This window comes from Cydia strobilella, chromosome 18 (genome assembly GCF_947568885.1).
Source record: "Cydia strobilella chromosome 18, ilCydStro3.1, whole genome shotgun sequence".
In the NCBI taxonomy this organism is placed as follows: Eukaryota; Metazoa; Arthropoda; class Insecta; order Lepidoptera; family Tortricidae; genus Cydia; species Cydia strobilella.
In genome coordinates, this window is record NC_086058.1 from 6,507,918 (window position 1) to 6,522,674 (window position 14,757).

The window sequence follows — 14,757 nt, forward strand, 5'->3', positions numbered from 1 at the left end:
AATATTAGTGCATGTGTGATCATTACGTGTATATTTTCAGTACCCAGCCTACCACCAGGATCGCTGCAGTGCACAGCGCTGAGCTCTCAATCAGTACGCGTAGCTTGGGAGCCCCCTCCCACCCGCGGTCGGAACGGAGTACTACAGGGTTACCGAGTCACATACGCACCAGTTACTGATTGGTATGGTAGGTATTCATCCAGGGGACAGTTTGTGAACTCAAAATTACAACCTTATCCTGACAAATAGTACTTAAATAACCTAACCTCGCCTTGAGGATCAGAAAAACGTAGCTGATTAAGACGTAGACGTATAGTGCGTCTCTCTTGCTCTATAGCACTGAAATATTCTTAAGATAAATATGTATTTCGTCATAGTCTTTACTTACCTACGAACGACCGACAAAACACATATTTAGACAAAGAGGAGTGTGTCTACATGTAGCAATTTTTCATTACAGGAAACGAAGATGCCGTAACGAAGCAAATATCGGGCCTCCACACCACTCTGTCAGGGTTGCGTCGGTATACGAACTACTCCGTCACAGTGTGCGCTTTCACCGCGGCTGGAGATGGGGTTCGAGCTGCTCCCGTTTATTGTCACACTGAGGAAGATGGTAAGTATCTAAACAATACTGTAATGGGATCTTTGTCACAATGTTGAAATGGGATCAATTTAGAAACAGAGAGGGTAATAACCAGCAAGGTCAAAGTATGACGAGACCTTATAAAAGCCTCCTTCTCCACTGTTACAAAAATGATGGTTTCGCCTTCACTCGTATTCTTAATTGTATCTAACTTCTAATGACAGCAAAATTTTCAATTACAGTGCCGTCAGCTCCTGCGGACATCAAAGCAGTGGTATCTTCGCGTAATAAAATCCTCGTGTCATGGCTGCCTCCCACTTCCCCTAACGGTGTGCTAGTGGGCTACACTCTGTATATGAGCGTCATAGAAGATGGGAGGGAGGTACGAACCATTGTCTTAAAACCTAAAAATAGCCTTTTTTGGGTTCCGTACCGAAAGGGTAAGAACAGGACCCTATTACTAAGACTCCGCTGTCTGTCTGTCTGTCCGTCTGTCACTAGGCTGTATCGTATCTCATGAACTGTGATAGCTAGACAGTTGAAATTTTCACAGATTTCTGTTGTCGCTATAACAAAAAATACTAAAAACAGAATAAAATAAATATTTAAGTGGGGTGGGACAACAAACGTGATTTTTTTACCGTTTTTTGCGTAATGGTACGGAACCCTTCGTGCGCGAGTCCGACTCGCACTTGGCCGGTTTTTGAACTTTAACGACTTTGTTTGCTAGGTATGTTGTGCAATGGGTGAAAAACGTTAATTTGCTGTGATTTTCAGGAGGGTACCCACAAGCGTATGTTGTCTCCAAGCACACTATCTCATGAAACATCACGGTCACCGCCGCGAGCAACGCATCAATTTTGGGTTTCAGCGTCTACGAGACTCGGTGAAGGAGAAGCTACTAGAGTTGCCACTGTCCTACCGTCTGATTCTGGTGAGTTCATTTATGGTGTATTTTTATAAGCATTTATGGTGTATTTACACGATTTTGCCTGGACGCACAAAATATTCAATAAATACACACTTATTGAAATCCTCTTGTGTATGCACCAAGATTCGAATTTGGGTTTTGTAAACTCACACGCCTGATCAGCAGAGTAAGCTTATTAGATTATATACATTATTTTTTAATTGGTTCCAGTACCAGCAAGAATAACCTCATTTAGCCGAAGCATAGTGACGCCATGGAAGGAGAACATTTCGCTATCGTGTAACAAAGTTGGTTCCCCGAATCCCTCTACGACTTGGAGCATGAACGGTGCCTCCCTCGAATCGACGTTGAGGAAAAACGTTACCACTGATGGCACACTCATCATCAGGTAAGAACATTATTACTATTATAAAACCCTTATAACTCCATCAAGGTAGTTTTACAGTGCCTCGTACTAGCTATTATAACATCTTTGAAAAACCAAACGCTAGCCCGATATAACGATTGGGGTAAATACGAGATCATACTGTGCTCACTGCTCGCATGTTTTTCATCACTAAAAAGAGCGCTCATAAAAAGTTTTTAAAGGAATAACTTGCTAAAGTAAAAAAAAAACACCACATATGAATATTATAAACAACTTGTTCCGTTAAACAAGTCAATCGCAGTCCCATACAAACTCCCATTAACACCCACCTTAATAATTTTCGGGATAAACAAGTCGAATTAAACAAATTATTGACCAAAAATATGTCTATCAAAAATACCGCTTTAAAATTACAAACACAATAAATTATAATATAATATATATTTAACTGAAAATAATTATAATAAATAAAATTACAATATTATAAAATTAAAACTAACCTATTAAACCTAAACTGTATACACTTAGTATATAAAAACTTATTAATCACAAACTAGTCCCGTCAAAAATTTCCTTTTAAGTTCCGAACTGTTCCCTACCTGGCCCAAATGTTCCAAATATGCCAGCTGCGTTGCCACGCTGAACGGCTATAGTTATTTGTTATACAAGGGTGCAAAGTTGTATTTTACCCGCGAGTGTGGAATTGAAACAAGAGCAAGCGAAAGGATTCTATAGTTGAACCACGAGCGAAGCGAGTGGTTCTAAAATAGAATCCTGAGCGTAGCGAGTGTTTTAACACACGAGAAGTAGAATACATTTGCACCCGTGTATAACACAAAACTTTTCCCCTCACTATAGCGAGGAAAGTGCAACATCCACAGGATCATCTTCATTACTGGAATCACTCATTTTTTTACGATAATACGATATTATAACAGAAAACTCGGGAAGTTGTGTATTTTTACGTGTCGGAGTCGGTGAAATTTTTTTTGTTGACAATGTTGACATTTCTGACGATGCGTTTTAAAATTGCATCGACTCAACTTGTGCGTTGAGAATTTACATTCAACATCATTTAAAAAAACAAATGTTTCTTATGGAATTTAAGGTTTATGACTTAATATAATTAAATAAAACTAAATTTGGTATTTTTTATTAAATTCTCGAACCATTTATTTAATGATAATTAATATCGAACGAACCATTATTATGACGTTTTACGTTTTGTTATCTGTCAAAAGCTACTTAAACACGCTCCATCCAAGGTCAAATTACTTTCCCCACTAGTGGATAAAATGCGTTTTTCCCCGCTTGTTTTAAAGGATAAAAGACGGCTTTCCGAGCTAGTGAGGGGAAAAGGATATTTGTTGGACCAGGTAAGATCCAGCACGGGGGTCACAGCCTCTGTCCCTCAACCGACGCCCGATCTCCCTGACCAGCTTTTTGGCCTCGGCGCACCATGGCCCAGCCGTTTCGACAGCAACCGGAATGAAGTCATACACTGGTCCAAGGTTGGCGTATTTGCTGTGTTTGACCTTAGCAGCGGCCTCAGCCGCTGCACCTGCCTTTTTTAATGTGTGGCCGACATGAGAGGGAGCAAACGTGCACACACATGTGGCATCCCACAGCAGGCTCCAGCCTTTTGCCCACGGGACCAGTGTAAGACCGTCCGGCCTTTTGCCATCTGTACGGCTTAAGCCAGGAGGCTCTATAATGCATGGTATGTTCGCCGAGACTAAAGCGCGTCGAAGCAGCTCGTTAATGGCTTGGTGCCTAGGTATTCGCCCTACACATCGGACGCAACTAAGCCCGTGGTGCCCATTAATCCCGACCATTACCCCGCAAGGGCATCTGTGGGGCTCACATACCCTGCTCCCAAGACGTAATGCGACACTCACCCTCACAGTGTCATTGTCCAGCAACGTCTGCCGCCACTGAACCTCATCAAAGTGTACGTTCAAGATGGATTCGAGGCCCCGCCTGAGCACACCATCGAAGTCACTGACCTCCTGCCTAAAAAACCATGTAGGCGCCGTCCTCAGTGTATAGGTTATGCGTGGCATCGCAAAACAATTGCGTAACAGAACCAGAGCCACATGCGATGACAATTGATTCAAACGCTGTAAGGAAGAATCCAGTGCCGTCGTCTTCGTCTGCAGCACTGAGCTCACCCCTTCAGGAAAAATAGGAGCTCCAAGTAGACAAAATGTTGACTTGTTAAGTACCCTGATGCCGGGCAATACTGACTCAAAATCTGATAGGGACGTTTGCGCCAAGGAACCGCAGGGAAACAACTCACACTTCGAAGAATTGATTTCCAAACCGATGGATCGCAACGCCGGCAAGAGCCTCGGCTTCAGAACCACCCCCTATAGTGCCATCATCAAGGTACCAAACATTCAAAGGTGATTCTAAAGCCGTTATTGCATTCTGCATTGCCAAACAAAAGACGAGAGGGCCTAACGGGTCGCCTTGCTGAGCGCCGACCTGCGAAGCGATCTCACTGCCATCGTAAAAAAGGTTACTAGGGGAAGAGTAGCACTGATACAAGAAAGGGTATAGTGATGGGGTGTGAGTTTTAACTTCTTTTAGAATTACATCCCTTTCAGCACTGTTAAAGGCATAAATTGTATGTGTGTTATTCAAAACTGTTCATACCTTTACTAGCATCATAATTTTTTACATAATATGCGCATAAATTAATTTAGCAGACAGTTTACTACTTTTTTAACGGTAAATGTTATCCTTGCCAGCATGAGCCAATACGCTGACAGCGGCAACTACACCTGCGCCGTAGAGAACCCCCACGGCCGGGACGAGGTCACTTACAGCGTAGAAGTGAAGGTTCCGCCACAGCCGCCGGTGCTCGCCGTAGTCGACTCGTACGCCGACTCGCTGCATCTACAGTGGAGTGACCAGGGCGACGGAGGGAGCCCTATATTGGGTAACTAGAATTTATGTTACTTACCAGACTTGCTATTTTTGCTCGCACTTTTATCACTTACTGACTTGATAAAAAAACCGTCACTAGCAGTTGAATATAGATAGATGTCGGAACGTGACGAACATCTATAGGTAGTATAGATATGGCGAAAAAATGCCACCGTCATATCTGTGTAGGCGTATTTACCAAACCATATGGAAACTGCTGAAAGTGATGTTGCTCTGAAGACATAACGGATTCAGGGATTTAAAACCACCACCATTATCATATATACGTCCCGCTGTGCTGCTGGACATAATCCTCGTCTCATAGTAAAATATGGTTTAGTCTATGATCACATACAACAAGACCATATTGTACCTACTCTATGGTCGTTTTTTTTGCAGGTTACGTCATCAACTACAAACGCGAGCACGGAGACTGGGAGGAGTTGCAAGTGGAGGCTGGAACGTCGGAACACGTGCTGCCAAACCTTTGGTGCGGAACTCGGTATCAGCTGTACATCACGGCCTTCAACCGCATCGGGACGGGGCTGCCTTGCGATATTGTTCACGCCTTCACTAAAGGAACTGGTAAGTAGCCAGAAACCTAAAATACTTAATTAGACGATACATTTCAAATTAAAAGCCATTTTCTGAAAATGTATGACGTCTTTACTCTTACGTTACTATTTATGCATTTTTTTCTAAGGGTCTAAGTACTTCTAAAGTTATGAGCGACAGATGATTTGATTAACGTAGATTTGTTAATTTTGTATGATTGGCCAATTAGCATTGTTCATTTTTTTAACCCCCCATTTTTATTTTATTTTCTGAAAATATAGGTTCATTTAAGATACCAATTTGAATGATTTAGTAATTCATGGCTCGGTTGAATATTTATAATTTATTAAAAATATGAGGTACGACTTTTCGTAAATTACATGTCGTGGCTGTTGATAAAGCACAAGCAACAACAAGCATTAAAAAATATGTAGTTGTCATTGTCAATCATAAATCTAGTATAGATCTGGAATAGGCATGAGTGGTGGGGAGAACTGTCAGAACGGGATAGTCTTATGTATCTTTAAGAAGGAGTAGCAGAGAAAGCGTTATTATTGTCACTTCTACAGGATCCTACCTTCTATGTTGTCAATTGATTGTAATTGTCATCTGTCATTAATGTCATTAATGTTAGTATAACGCGTTTCTATAAATAATATCGTCGTATTATTTGAATCCCTAAATCAATAATCAAAAAGTACGCTAAATTTGTTAAAGTTCACAAATCTGCCTTAAGTTATATAACTTAGTTTTATTGGATGTATATAATGTACAAATTTCTAGAGAAGGCGGAGAATGTAAAGTTATAGCAAGAATAGTGCCTGGGTGTGGGCATAGATTTAATAACAAACTATACAATTATTTTCTGGTTCAACAAGAGTAGAACTTCAACTGAATGCTACTAAACAAAGCCCTCATTGTCAACCTCACGTGCAGAACATGTTGAACATATAATGTATATACATTTTTGGGAAACAGGTTTTTCCTAAATTAATAAAAAAGTAAAAAATAAGACATGTTTTATTTTTCACAACTCTTTATTAACTTTGGTTTTGTCCGCCATGGTCGTGATATCAGCAGCTTGAACCTTGAACTGCAACTTGTAGGTACCTGGAAATTAGAAATTATCTTTTCAGTTTCATGTTGATTTTGAGTATAACTATTATGTATTCTTGTATGTATATTATTTATTGCTTACAAGATGGTTATAAGTTACATATATGTATGTCTGTTTGTTGAATTTAACTTCAAAGCAGTAAAACGGAGCTAGTAGGGGACAAGCTGTGTTAAACGGTTTGTCTTTAGATATTCTGGCCACATCATCACAGAAAATAAATAGGTAATAGTGACCCGACCACCAAAATGGACTATTAAATATTCGTAGTAAAATTATATTAATTTTATACTTACATCGACGTGATCCTCACAGCATCATTGTGTGTAACAAGGAACAAGGTTTTTGATATATTAAGCAATCAAAATCTACTGTTTAGGTATAAAATATTATAAATCAAATCGTAAGAAACTAGCGGTTTAACTGAAAATGTTAATTATGACAATTGATGACAATGACAACTTTGACAATTACGTGAGTGACGGATTTATTTACTATGGTTCGATAACTTTTATTATACTATGATTTTATTATATTCAGGCTCGCGAGAAGGTCAAACTAAGGTCATCAGTATATTTGTTGAAATATCTTCAATCCTCGATTATTATATCGCAGCAAATGTCGGAGACTGTTTAAAAACCTCATATCTCGAAATGGTTTTCGAAATAGAACATTTAAAAAAAAATGAACAATCCTAATTGTTTAATTCGAAAATTGCCCACACGAAAATAAATCCTATCAGATTCTGATAAGTCAGAATCGGATAGGATCGGATCGGGAGTTATTAATTAAGATTAATAACTGATTTCTTTCAGTGCCAGTAAAACCGAAACACTCGCAAATGATAACTCTCAACACAACCACTGTAACAGTGTGGTTAGACTCCTGGGGCGACGGCGGGTGCGGAATCCTCTACTTCGTTATTGAATACCGAGAAGTTAGCCAGTCACAAGTAAGTACTACTTAATATACATAATGTATTGTTATTAAATTTATTACAAGATATTACAATTAAAAGTCTATAATAAATTAAATCATTAAACCACATAAATCATTACTATATTACTACATTAACATTATTTAACATATAAAAAATAAAAACAAACCAGTCAGCAGCAATCAGTCAAAAATCCCACCCCGCGTCATCCCTGGTGCAAAGGTGCCCAAAACGCTCGCCGCATTACCGCGCTGAATCGCGATGGATAACCTCTGCACCAAGAATGACCCGGAGCGGAGATCCAGGTCTTTATTTCGCAAACGGTCCCCAATCTCCTTGAAAAACTCTCTAGCCTATGAGCAACTGTAATTCTGATTTAATTTATTTGTAAATCATTGGCCCCACGTTTGGGCGCCACTAAACAGAGTAACATGAAAATATAAGAAATTCTTCAAAAATGTTTTAGGGTTCCGTACCCAAAGGGTAAAAACGGGACCCTATTACTAAGGCTCCGCTGTCCGTCTGTCTGTCACCAGGCTGTATCTCATGAACCGTGATAGCTAGACAGTTGAAATTTTCACAGATGATGTATTTCTGTTGCCGCTATAACAACAAATACTAAAAAATAATAAAATAAGTTTTGTTTACGTTTTTTGTGTAATGGTACGGAATCCTTCGTGCACGAGTCCGACTCGCACTTGGCCGGTTTTTTTATATATATCTGTAACACTAAAACCAAGTAAGATTTTACGTGTATTTCTATCGGACTTTATATGAAAATTTTCTTGAATATTTCAAATCAAACCATGTGTTTGTTATTTCAGTGGCGATTAGTATCTAACAGCGTCCAAGCGACCGAGCGAGTTTTCAGCGTGCCTGGTCTAACACCAGCTACTCAATATCAGTTGCGGATAACAGCACATAACAACGCGGGACATGCCGTGGCGTTATATAACTTCACTACTCATTCCATTAGTGGCAGTAAGTTTAAGTTAAGGTCAATATTACTATGTTTAGGTTAAAGAAACCGAGGAAACTTTATTATTTTCGCTTAAAAGTTAGTAATTTCGAATTTTTATTAACAACATATAGAATGGTAGGATTAAGGAATTAATAAGGGGGTTAGGGGTATGCATGCAAAATACGTATGTCTCCCTCTATCGTGGATGTCGTATAAAACATCAGAATCTTACTTGACTTATTCCTCACTAGGCCATGGTTTTTATACCGTCGTTGAAAGTCTTTGTTGTCCGCTACCACCTTCGACTGTTTTAACTAAGTGTTGAAGTCTAGATATAGGCCAAACGTTGGGCGCCACTTTATAGAATGTAAACAGACCTTGGCATTCATTGTTCCAAGTATATTGCTAGTGATAGGTATTGTAAATTAGTCTGATGGATCTAATGGAACTCTTTGTTATTTTTATAGTTATAGACGGAGAATTGTCACCTCCGGTGCCAGCAGCGGGCGCACGCTCTCTAGGAGGAGCGCGCGTCATCCTCCCCGCGGCGCTCTCGCTGCTCGTGCTCGGTGCCCTTGTTGCCATCGTACTACTAGTGCGGAGGAACAGTAAGTACAGTGTACTTACATTAACTCTTGAAAAACTAAGTCAAAGTCAAAGTCAAAATATTCTTTATTCAAATAAAATCCAAAGCAAATCGATTGAAACTTAATATTATTAAATATTCATTTAAAAGTCAATTCTACCAGCAAACGTAAGAAAACAACTCAAAATTTGCATTTGATTACTTTGCCTCACATGTGAATAAAATGCAACTTTATTATCAGTTTTTGAACAATCAAGTGAATCTTTACCAGCTGGTGTGGTGAAAAAATATATAGTTTGTCAAATAACTGTCTCATTTCAAACATAGACAGAGAGAATGATACTATCTTTGTCTTACACTAGTACTAGCACCCAAAAGAAAAGGATGAGTAGTTTTTTTTTTGTTCTTATTAACTGACAATTTGGTTTGACCAACTAATCCTATTCATTAAACAAGTATGTTTTTTACCGTGAAAGAAGCGGGCGGCACGGAGACGGCGGCGACGGAGAGCGCGGCGGGCGAGTCGCCGTCGGTGGCGCAGCTGCAGAACAAGGCCAACCGCGACCAGCAGTACCTCGCCGCGCGCGCGCAGCACCCCGCGCCGCCCCACCACTACAAGCACGCCTCCAACGGTACTTACACATGCCTTATCGCAAACGGCCTCGTCTAGGCCCGACTATTATGAGCTTCGAGGGACTGCGTAGGCCAAAGGCCCGAATTGTCCGAGCGGTGCGCGCTTCTATACGAGGCCTAAGGCTAAGCTGAAGGGTCGAGATCGAACACGCTTAAATTTTCAAAGGTGTTTTATAAACCGATCCGCTAGCCCGAGCGGCCTTGCTTCGTCCTCACTTTCGTGGTATTTTGCGATTGCAGGACAGTCGAGACAGCATTGCTTGAAAGTCCCCGGCAAGCTCGGCCCAATTTCACCTTCCCATACAAACGGAGTTTCGTTCTCATTTTAAAACTACGTATTTGGATTGTAATGAAACTTTGCACATACAATGACATGAGGTATATCTAGGTCTGTAATTAGTTTATATACGTCAAGTTCATAAAACAAACGAAATAGAGCAAAAACCAGTTTTGTATGAAAAACTTAAACTGGCTGTATTTATTTTTTTACTATGGTATCTGAAGCTAAATAAATTAATTACAGACATAGATATCCTATTGTAAATACAAAATTTCAGAGCAAACTAGCTACTCGTTTTAAAATGAGAGCTTAACTACGTTTGTATGGAGAACCGAGCTTGTTCCCATTTTCAGACTGCCAACCTGTTTATAAAATGGCCTTTTGTTTCATACGCTCTTCTTCTTACAGAATACATCGAAGACATTTGCCCATACGCAACGTTCCAGCTAACGAAGCCTACGTACAGCGAAAGCAGCTATAGTGGAAACGTCTACAGCGGCCCGTACCACTCAGTGCGCGGCTCATTCGTCTACCACGACCTCAAGCAGAATGATAAATATAAGGTACCGACGTAGTGAATACGCCGTTTTCGTCGTATTTTACTCGGAAAAGTTCGTATTGTCATGCTACTTCAGTCAGTCTCAGTACAAAAAGTACCAACTGAGGCTGAGTGAAGTAGCATGACAAACTTGAAACTTCAAATGCGATAAATAAGTTGTAAGTATAGTTTTAAATAGAAAGAATTGGACTTACTAGTTGCCCACTTCAACAAAATTAAAAAAAAACCCCTACGCTATGTCCCAAAAATGTCTTACATCATTTTAGAAAAGTGCTGATACTCTTCAAATGCTGGATCGATTTCTATCAAACATAGCTAACAACCACCGCAAGGAAACTCGCTTCCACGAAAAAAAACCGCATCGAAATCGGTCCATCCGTTGGAGAGCTACGATCCCACAGACAGACAGACATTGGCGTCAAACTTATAACGCCCTTCTTTTTGCGTCGGGGACGGGGCTTAAAAAGAGGTGTCGTCAGGTATCGTGTAATTGAAAAAAGAATGGAAATAAAATAACGTGCTCAATCGTGAACATTGCAGAAGTGGGTAAAAATTATTATATATAAAAATTATAATTAAAGATTTACCATATTCACAGGGCAAGGAACCAGAATACACGAAAGTGAGAAGAAAAGGAAATCGCCTCCGCGATCCTCATTCCGAGAGCCAAGGTACCTACTTCCCACACTTCCACTCCGCAGACAGTTTAAAAGAAGCTTACCTATAAGTAGTTAGACTATTGATTTTGTTTCAAGTAGACCGCACCTATTGGAGTTTAATTTGGACCCGTTGTAGTTTAAGTATTGATATTTCAATTTGACAAATGATGGCCTTTTATGCAACCCGATGGGAGCGTAACTGGTGTTGTAATTGTAAAGGTAAGCATGCACAAAGTATGTATTGTAACATACCTATCAGTTTTTTTTTTTTGTAAAAGTAGGTAGTTGTCATGCTGTAGTACTGATTCGGCTTTGTGATATTATTCGTTTACGGTCTGACATCCCGTGGAATGCTGCAGAATTTGTTAAAATTTATTGAAACATTTTGCCCCGTTTTACAACATGTGAAATTAAACCGAAACCGAATTCAATTTCATTCACCATAATATAATTATTGTTAAGACCAAGTCATCTGTACAAAAAAAGTTTATACACGCAGGGTGTTAATTAGGTCCTGTTATTTCATTAGATCTTCAGTTTTATAAGACCGCCCCACCCCTATTTTGTATTTCGAAAACAACTACTTATTCAAATCAGATAACGCAATTATACCTACTGGTCCCTGAATATACAAAATAACAAAAACTGCATTCCAATGAGGTTTCCTTTTATGTCGTAAGTTATTTCAAATGCATTTTGGCTGTGTTATAAAGTTGCAGCATGCCTTTGATATTTTGATTTGATTATGAAAATATTTAACGACGCTATTTCTGTGATACGAGTACCATGAGTTCGAAAGGATAATTATCAATGATAGTCATCTTGATAATTATCGTGATTTTTATGCCTGATAATTATCGATTTAATAATACCCTAAAATTTACGAAATATAAGATTGTTTATACATAATGATTATTATATTTCAATGGCTCAATAAAAAACTAATCAATATTAGGTCAGTTTTTATTTGTAAGTAGGTACACAGCAAAAAACGCCCCAATCATTATTTTTTACTATTAAAGAATTCAAAGAAAATGGGATAATTATCAAAGACTATAGTTATCCGGATTATTTCGAACCCTAACGAGTACTGATAAGTTATTTGATTGTTATCTAAAATTGCAACTGCATGCAAACTACTTTAACTCATAACCAAATCACCAGACATTTATATCCATTTTACACTACCATTATTATATTTTCAAAATAATATTTTTTTCCATATTCACTGGCCACGTGAAGTTTTATTAATTCTATTTTGAAATTTTGATCCTTGGTGGCGAATCATGAGCGTCTTCCATTGTTATGTTGCTCAGTTTTTACATGTACCTCTCCACATAGTGCTCGGGAAAGATATGACCTCTAAACATCATAATAAACTAATATTACTTAGTACTAATATACTCACAAATAAAAACACTTTGAAAAACTAAACATAAACCAAAGTAAGTAATTCGTAATTTTTTGCGTCTACTTAATTTCTTTCTGGTAACCACGCCCTAACAAAATGCAAATGAAATGACATATATAAATTCAACTAAAGGGGCCCACTGATTATCAGTCCGCGGGACCCACAGACCTGAAATTTATGCTTACGCCGGACCATATATCCGCCTGTCAGTTAGAACAAAAACTTGTCAGTTCCGAACAACTGACAGGCCGATATCGTCCGGCGGACTGGTAATCCGAGCCCCCTAAGAGATGTATAATGCTCAACTTGTCATTTAGATTTAAGTGCCGTCTTACTTTCTGATTTGTGACGTAGACTATGTATGACGCCAAATAGGATTAACCGCCACTTTTTTGATGATCTTAAGTACCGCAATACTGGCTGGGCCGTTACGGGTAGGCGATTAAATAAACATACTTGTGATTAAATTAAAGCGAAAGCGTAGTCCTACGCGTTCAAAACCTTTAGCCTTTTCAAATTCTTGTCATTACCATAATTAATACAAATCAAGTCATAAATTTCTGCTTCTTTAACCGAGCCGTCATATCTTTCCCGACCTTCCCGGCTCCACGTCCCCAACCGACAGTTCTCATTGCATTGCAGAGTCGGACAACTTGGGCTCCACGGACTCGGAGGTGAAGAAGATACTAACGCTCCACCTGCCCATTACAGAGTACGAGGACGACGCCAGCGACGACGCGAGCGCGCCGCACTCGGACAGCGAGCCCGCGCGCCTGCGCCCCGCGCATCCCAACTCATGTATTACTGATTGGCTTATTGCATTCCAAATTAATTTATCTCAACTGATTGATGCTATAATGAATAATAAAAAAGAAAAACACTGCTCGGCATTCTACGTCTGTTAGCCACCTAAATATCCCGATCAACTGTGTCTATAATGTAGCATTTGTCCTTTTCAGGCGGTTGCCCACTTGCCAATAGGGGAATAAATTCTCCTCAACAAATCGCATAATAACGCAATCGTGCTAATAGTTCTAACTGACTAGATAACTAAGTATCTACATACATACAAATACATACAGGTACATTAAATACATAAAGATACACTAAATATTAAGTATTAAAAATAGTAGTAGGTATTTTAATAGGTACCTACTCCGAAAAATGCTTAGAAGCCGAATTTCGGTGAGATGATATTCCATACCTTAAAAATGTAACAGTGTCAAACCAAAACTCGTTCGTAACTGACACTGGTGGTAGGCTTCATAAATCATGACTGAGTTTACCTAAAAAAAAATACAAAATCACACAATGACACAAAATGAAATTTTAAAACTGTTATCCAGATCCAAGTGTGGAGCGCGAAGAATCTTCTTCCTCGTCGGAAAACTCGGTGGGGGGCGTCGTAAGGAAAGCGTTCCCCTCGCGCAAGGGTAAAGCCGGCGCGATGGGCAAGCGACATGTGAGGAGCTCCAGTGGTTACAGCAGCCACAACGATGAGACGACATTCAGGTGACTAACACTATAACAGTAGCATCGTAAGACTGAGGTCCATCTTTGTAATAGCAACGCAAGCAAGTATAGCTCCAGGTAAGAATGGATACCTACTTATAGCAGCCACTTCCAGCTTCAGCTTCAAATGATTGGCCTTATATTTGTGGTACCGCAGAGGCGAAAACGATGTATCTTAACAAAAACATATAGACAACAACCCAGCTATTGGTGATTGTCACTATAGATAACTCTGGTAGATCTGGGCGTAGTGCAAATACGACCTATTCTTCTGGTCAATTTCCTCGGTCTTGCTCTTTCTGTAGCCACAATAATTTTAGGTATCTATCAACATTTACAAAGCGGCACCGCAGAGTCACGTGCGGAAGGAAACCTTCCTCTACAAGATCTAGCTATCACAACACAATGGTCGCTACTCTATAACTGGCACTAGAACTATGATACCTACTTCAACACAACGTATCAAACGAACGCGTTCCTCTCGCACGTAAAATTTTGACCTTTCGATTACAATTGTCCGAACTCTAGTTCATAGTAACTTTTGGAACCGCCCGCCATAGAACTAAATCCTAAAACATTTCAGCATATCCAACTACCCCTCGTTCAACGACCACATCCACCCTCCGTCGCGGTTCTCAGACGACACCGACGAGCCCCGGCGCAAGCGCGACAAGATGCCGCGCGAGGCGTTTCAAATTAACGTGTAATAACGTAAGCGATGTTGTGGCGTGGCCA

The 14,757-nt window shown here is 39.7% G+C and overlaps 1 protein-coding gene across 1 annotated transcript in view; it reads left to right on the top strand.

The window, feature by feature from the left end:
* LOC134749660 (cell adhesion molecule Dscam2) overlaps positions 1-14,757 on the top strand; it is a 97,213-nt gene that overhangs the window by 73,318 nt on the left and 9,138 nt on the right. Inside the window, exons 21-36 of the mRNA XM_063684676.1 lie at positions 41-213; positions 445-616; positions 829-968; positions 1,364-1,520; positions 1,728-1,905; positions 4,638-4,828; positions 5,215-5,400; positions 7,300-7,436; positions 8,246-8,402; positions 8,850-8,990; positions 9,445-9,600; positions 10,290-10,444; positions 11,039-11,111; positions 13,153-13,308; positions 13,857-14,022; positions 14,606-14,733. Coding sequence (XP_063540746.1) covers positions 41-213; positions 445-616; positions 829-968; positions 1,364-1,520; positions 1,728-1,905; positions 4,638-4,828; positions 5,215-5,400; positions 7,300-7,436; positions 8,246-8,402; positions 8,850-8,990; positions 9,445-9,600; positions 10,290-10,444; positions 11,039-11,111; positions 13,153-13,308; positions 13,857-14,022; positions 14,606-14,729 — 2,462 coding nt within the window. The 3' untranslated portion in view covers positions 14,730-14,733. The remainder of the gene's footprint in view (positions 1-40; positions 214-444; positions 617-828; positions 969-1,363; positions 1,521-1,727; positions 1,906-4,637; positions 4,829-5,214; positions 5,401-7,299; positions 7,437-8,245; positions 8,403-8,849; positions 8,991-9,444; positions 9,601-10,289; positions 10,445-11,038; positions 11,112-13,152; positions 13,309-13,856; positions 14,023-14,605; positions 14,734-14,757) is intronic.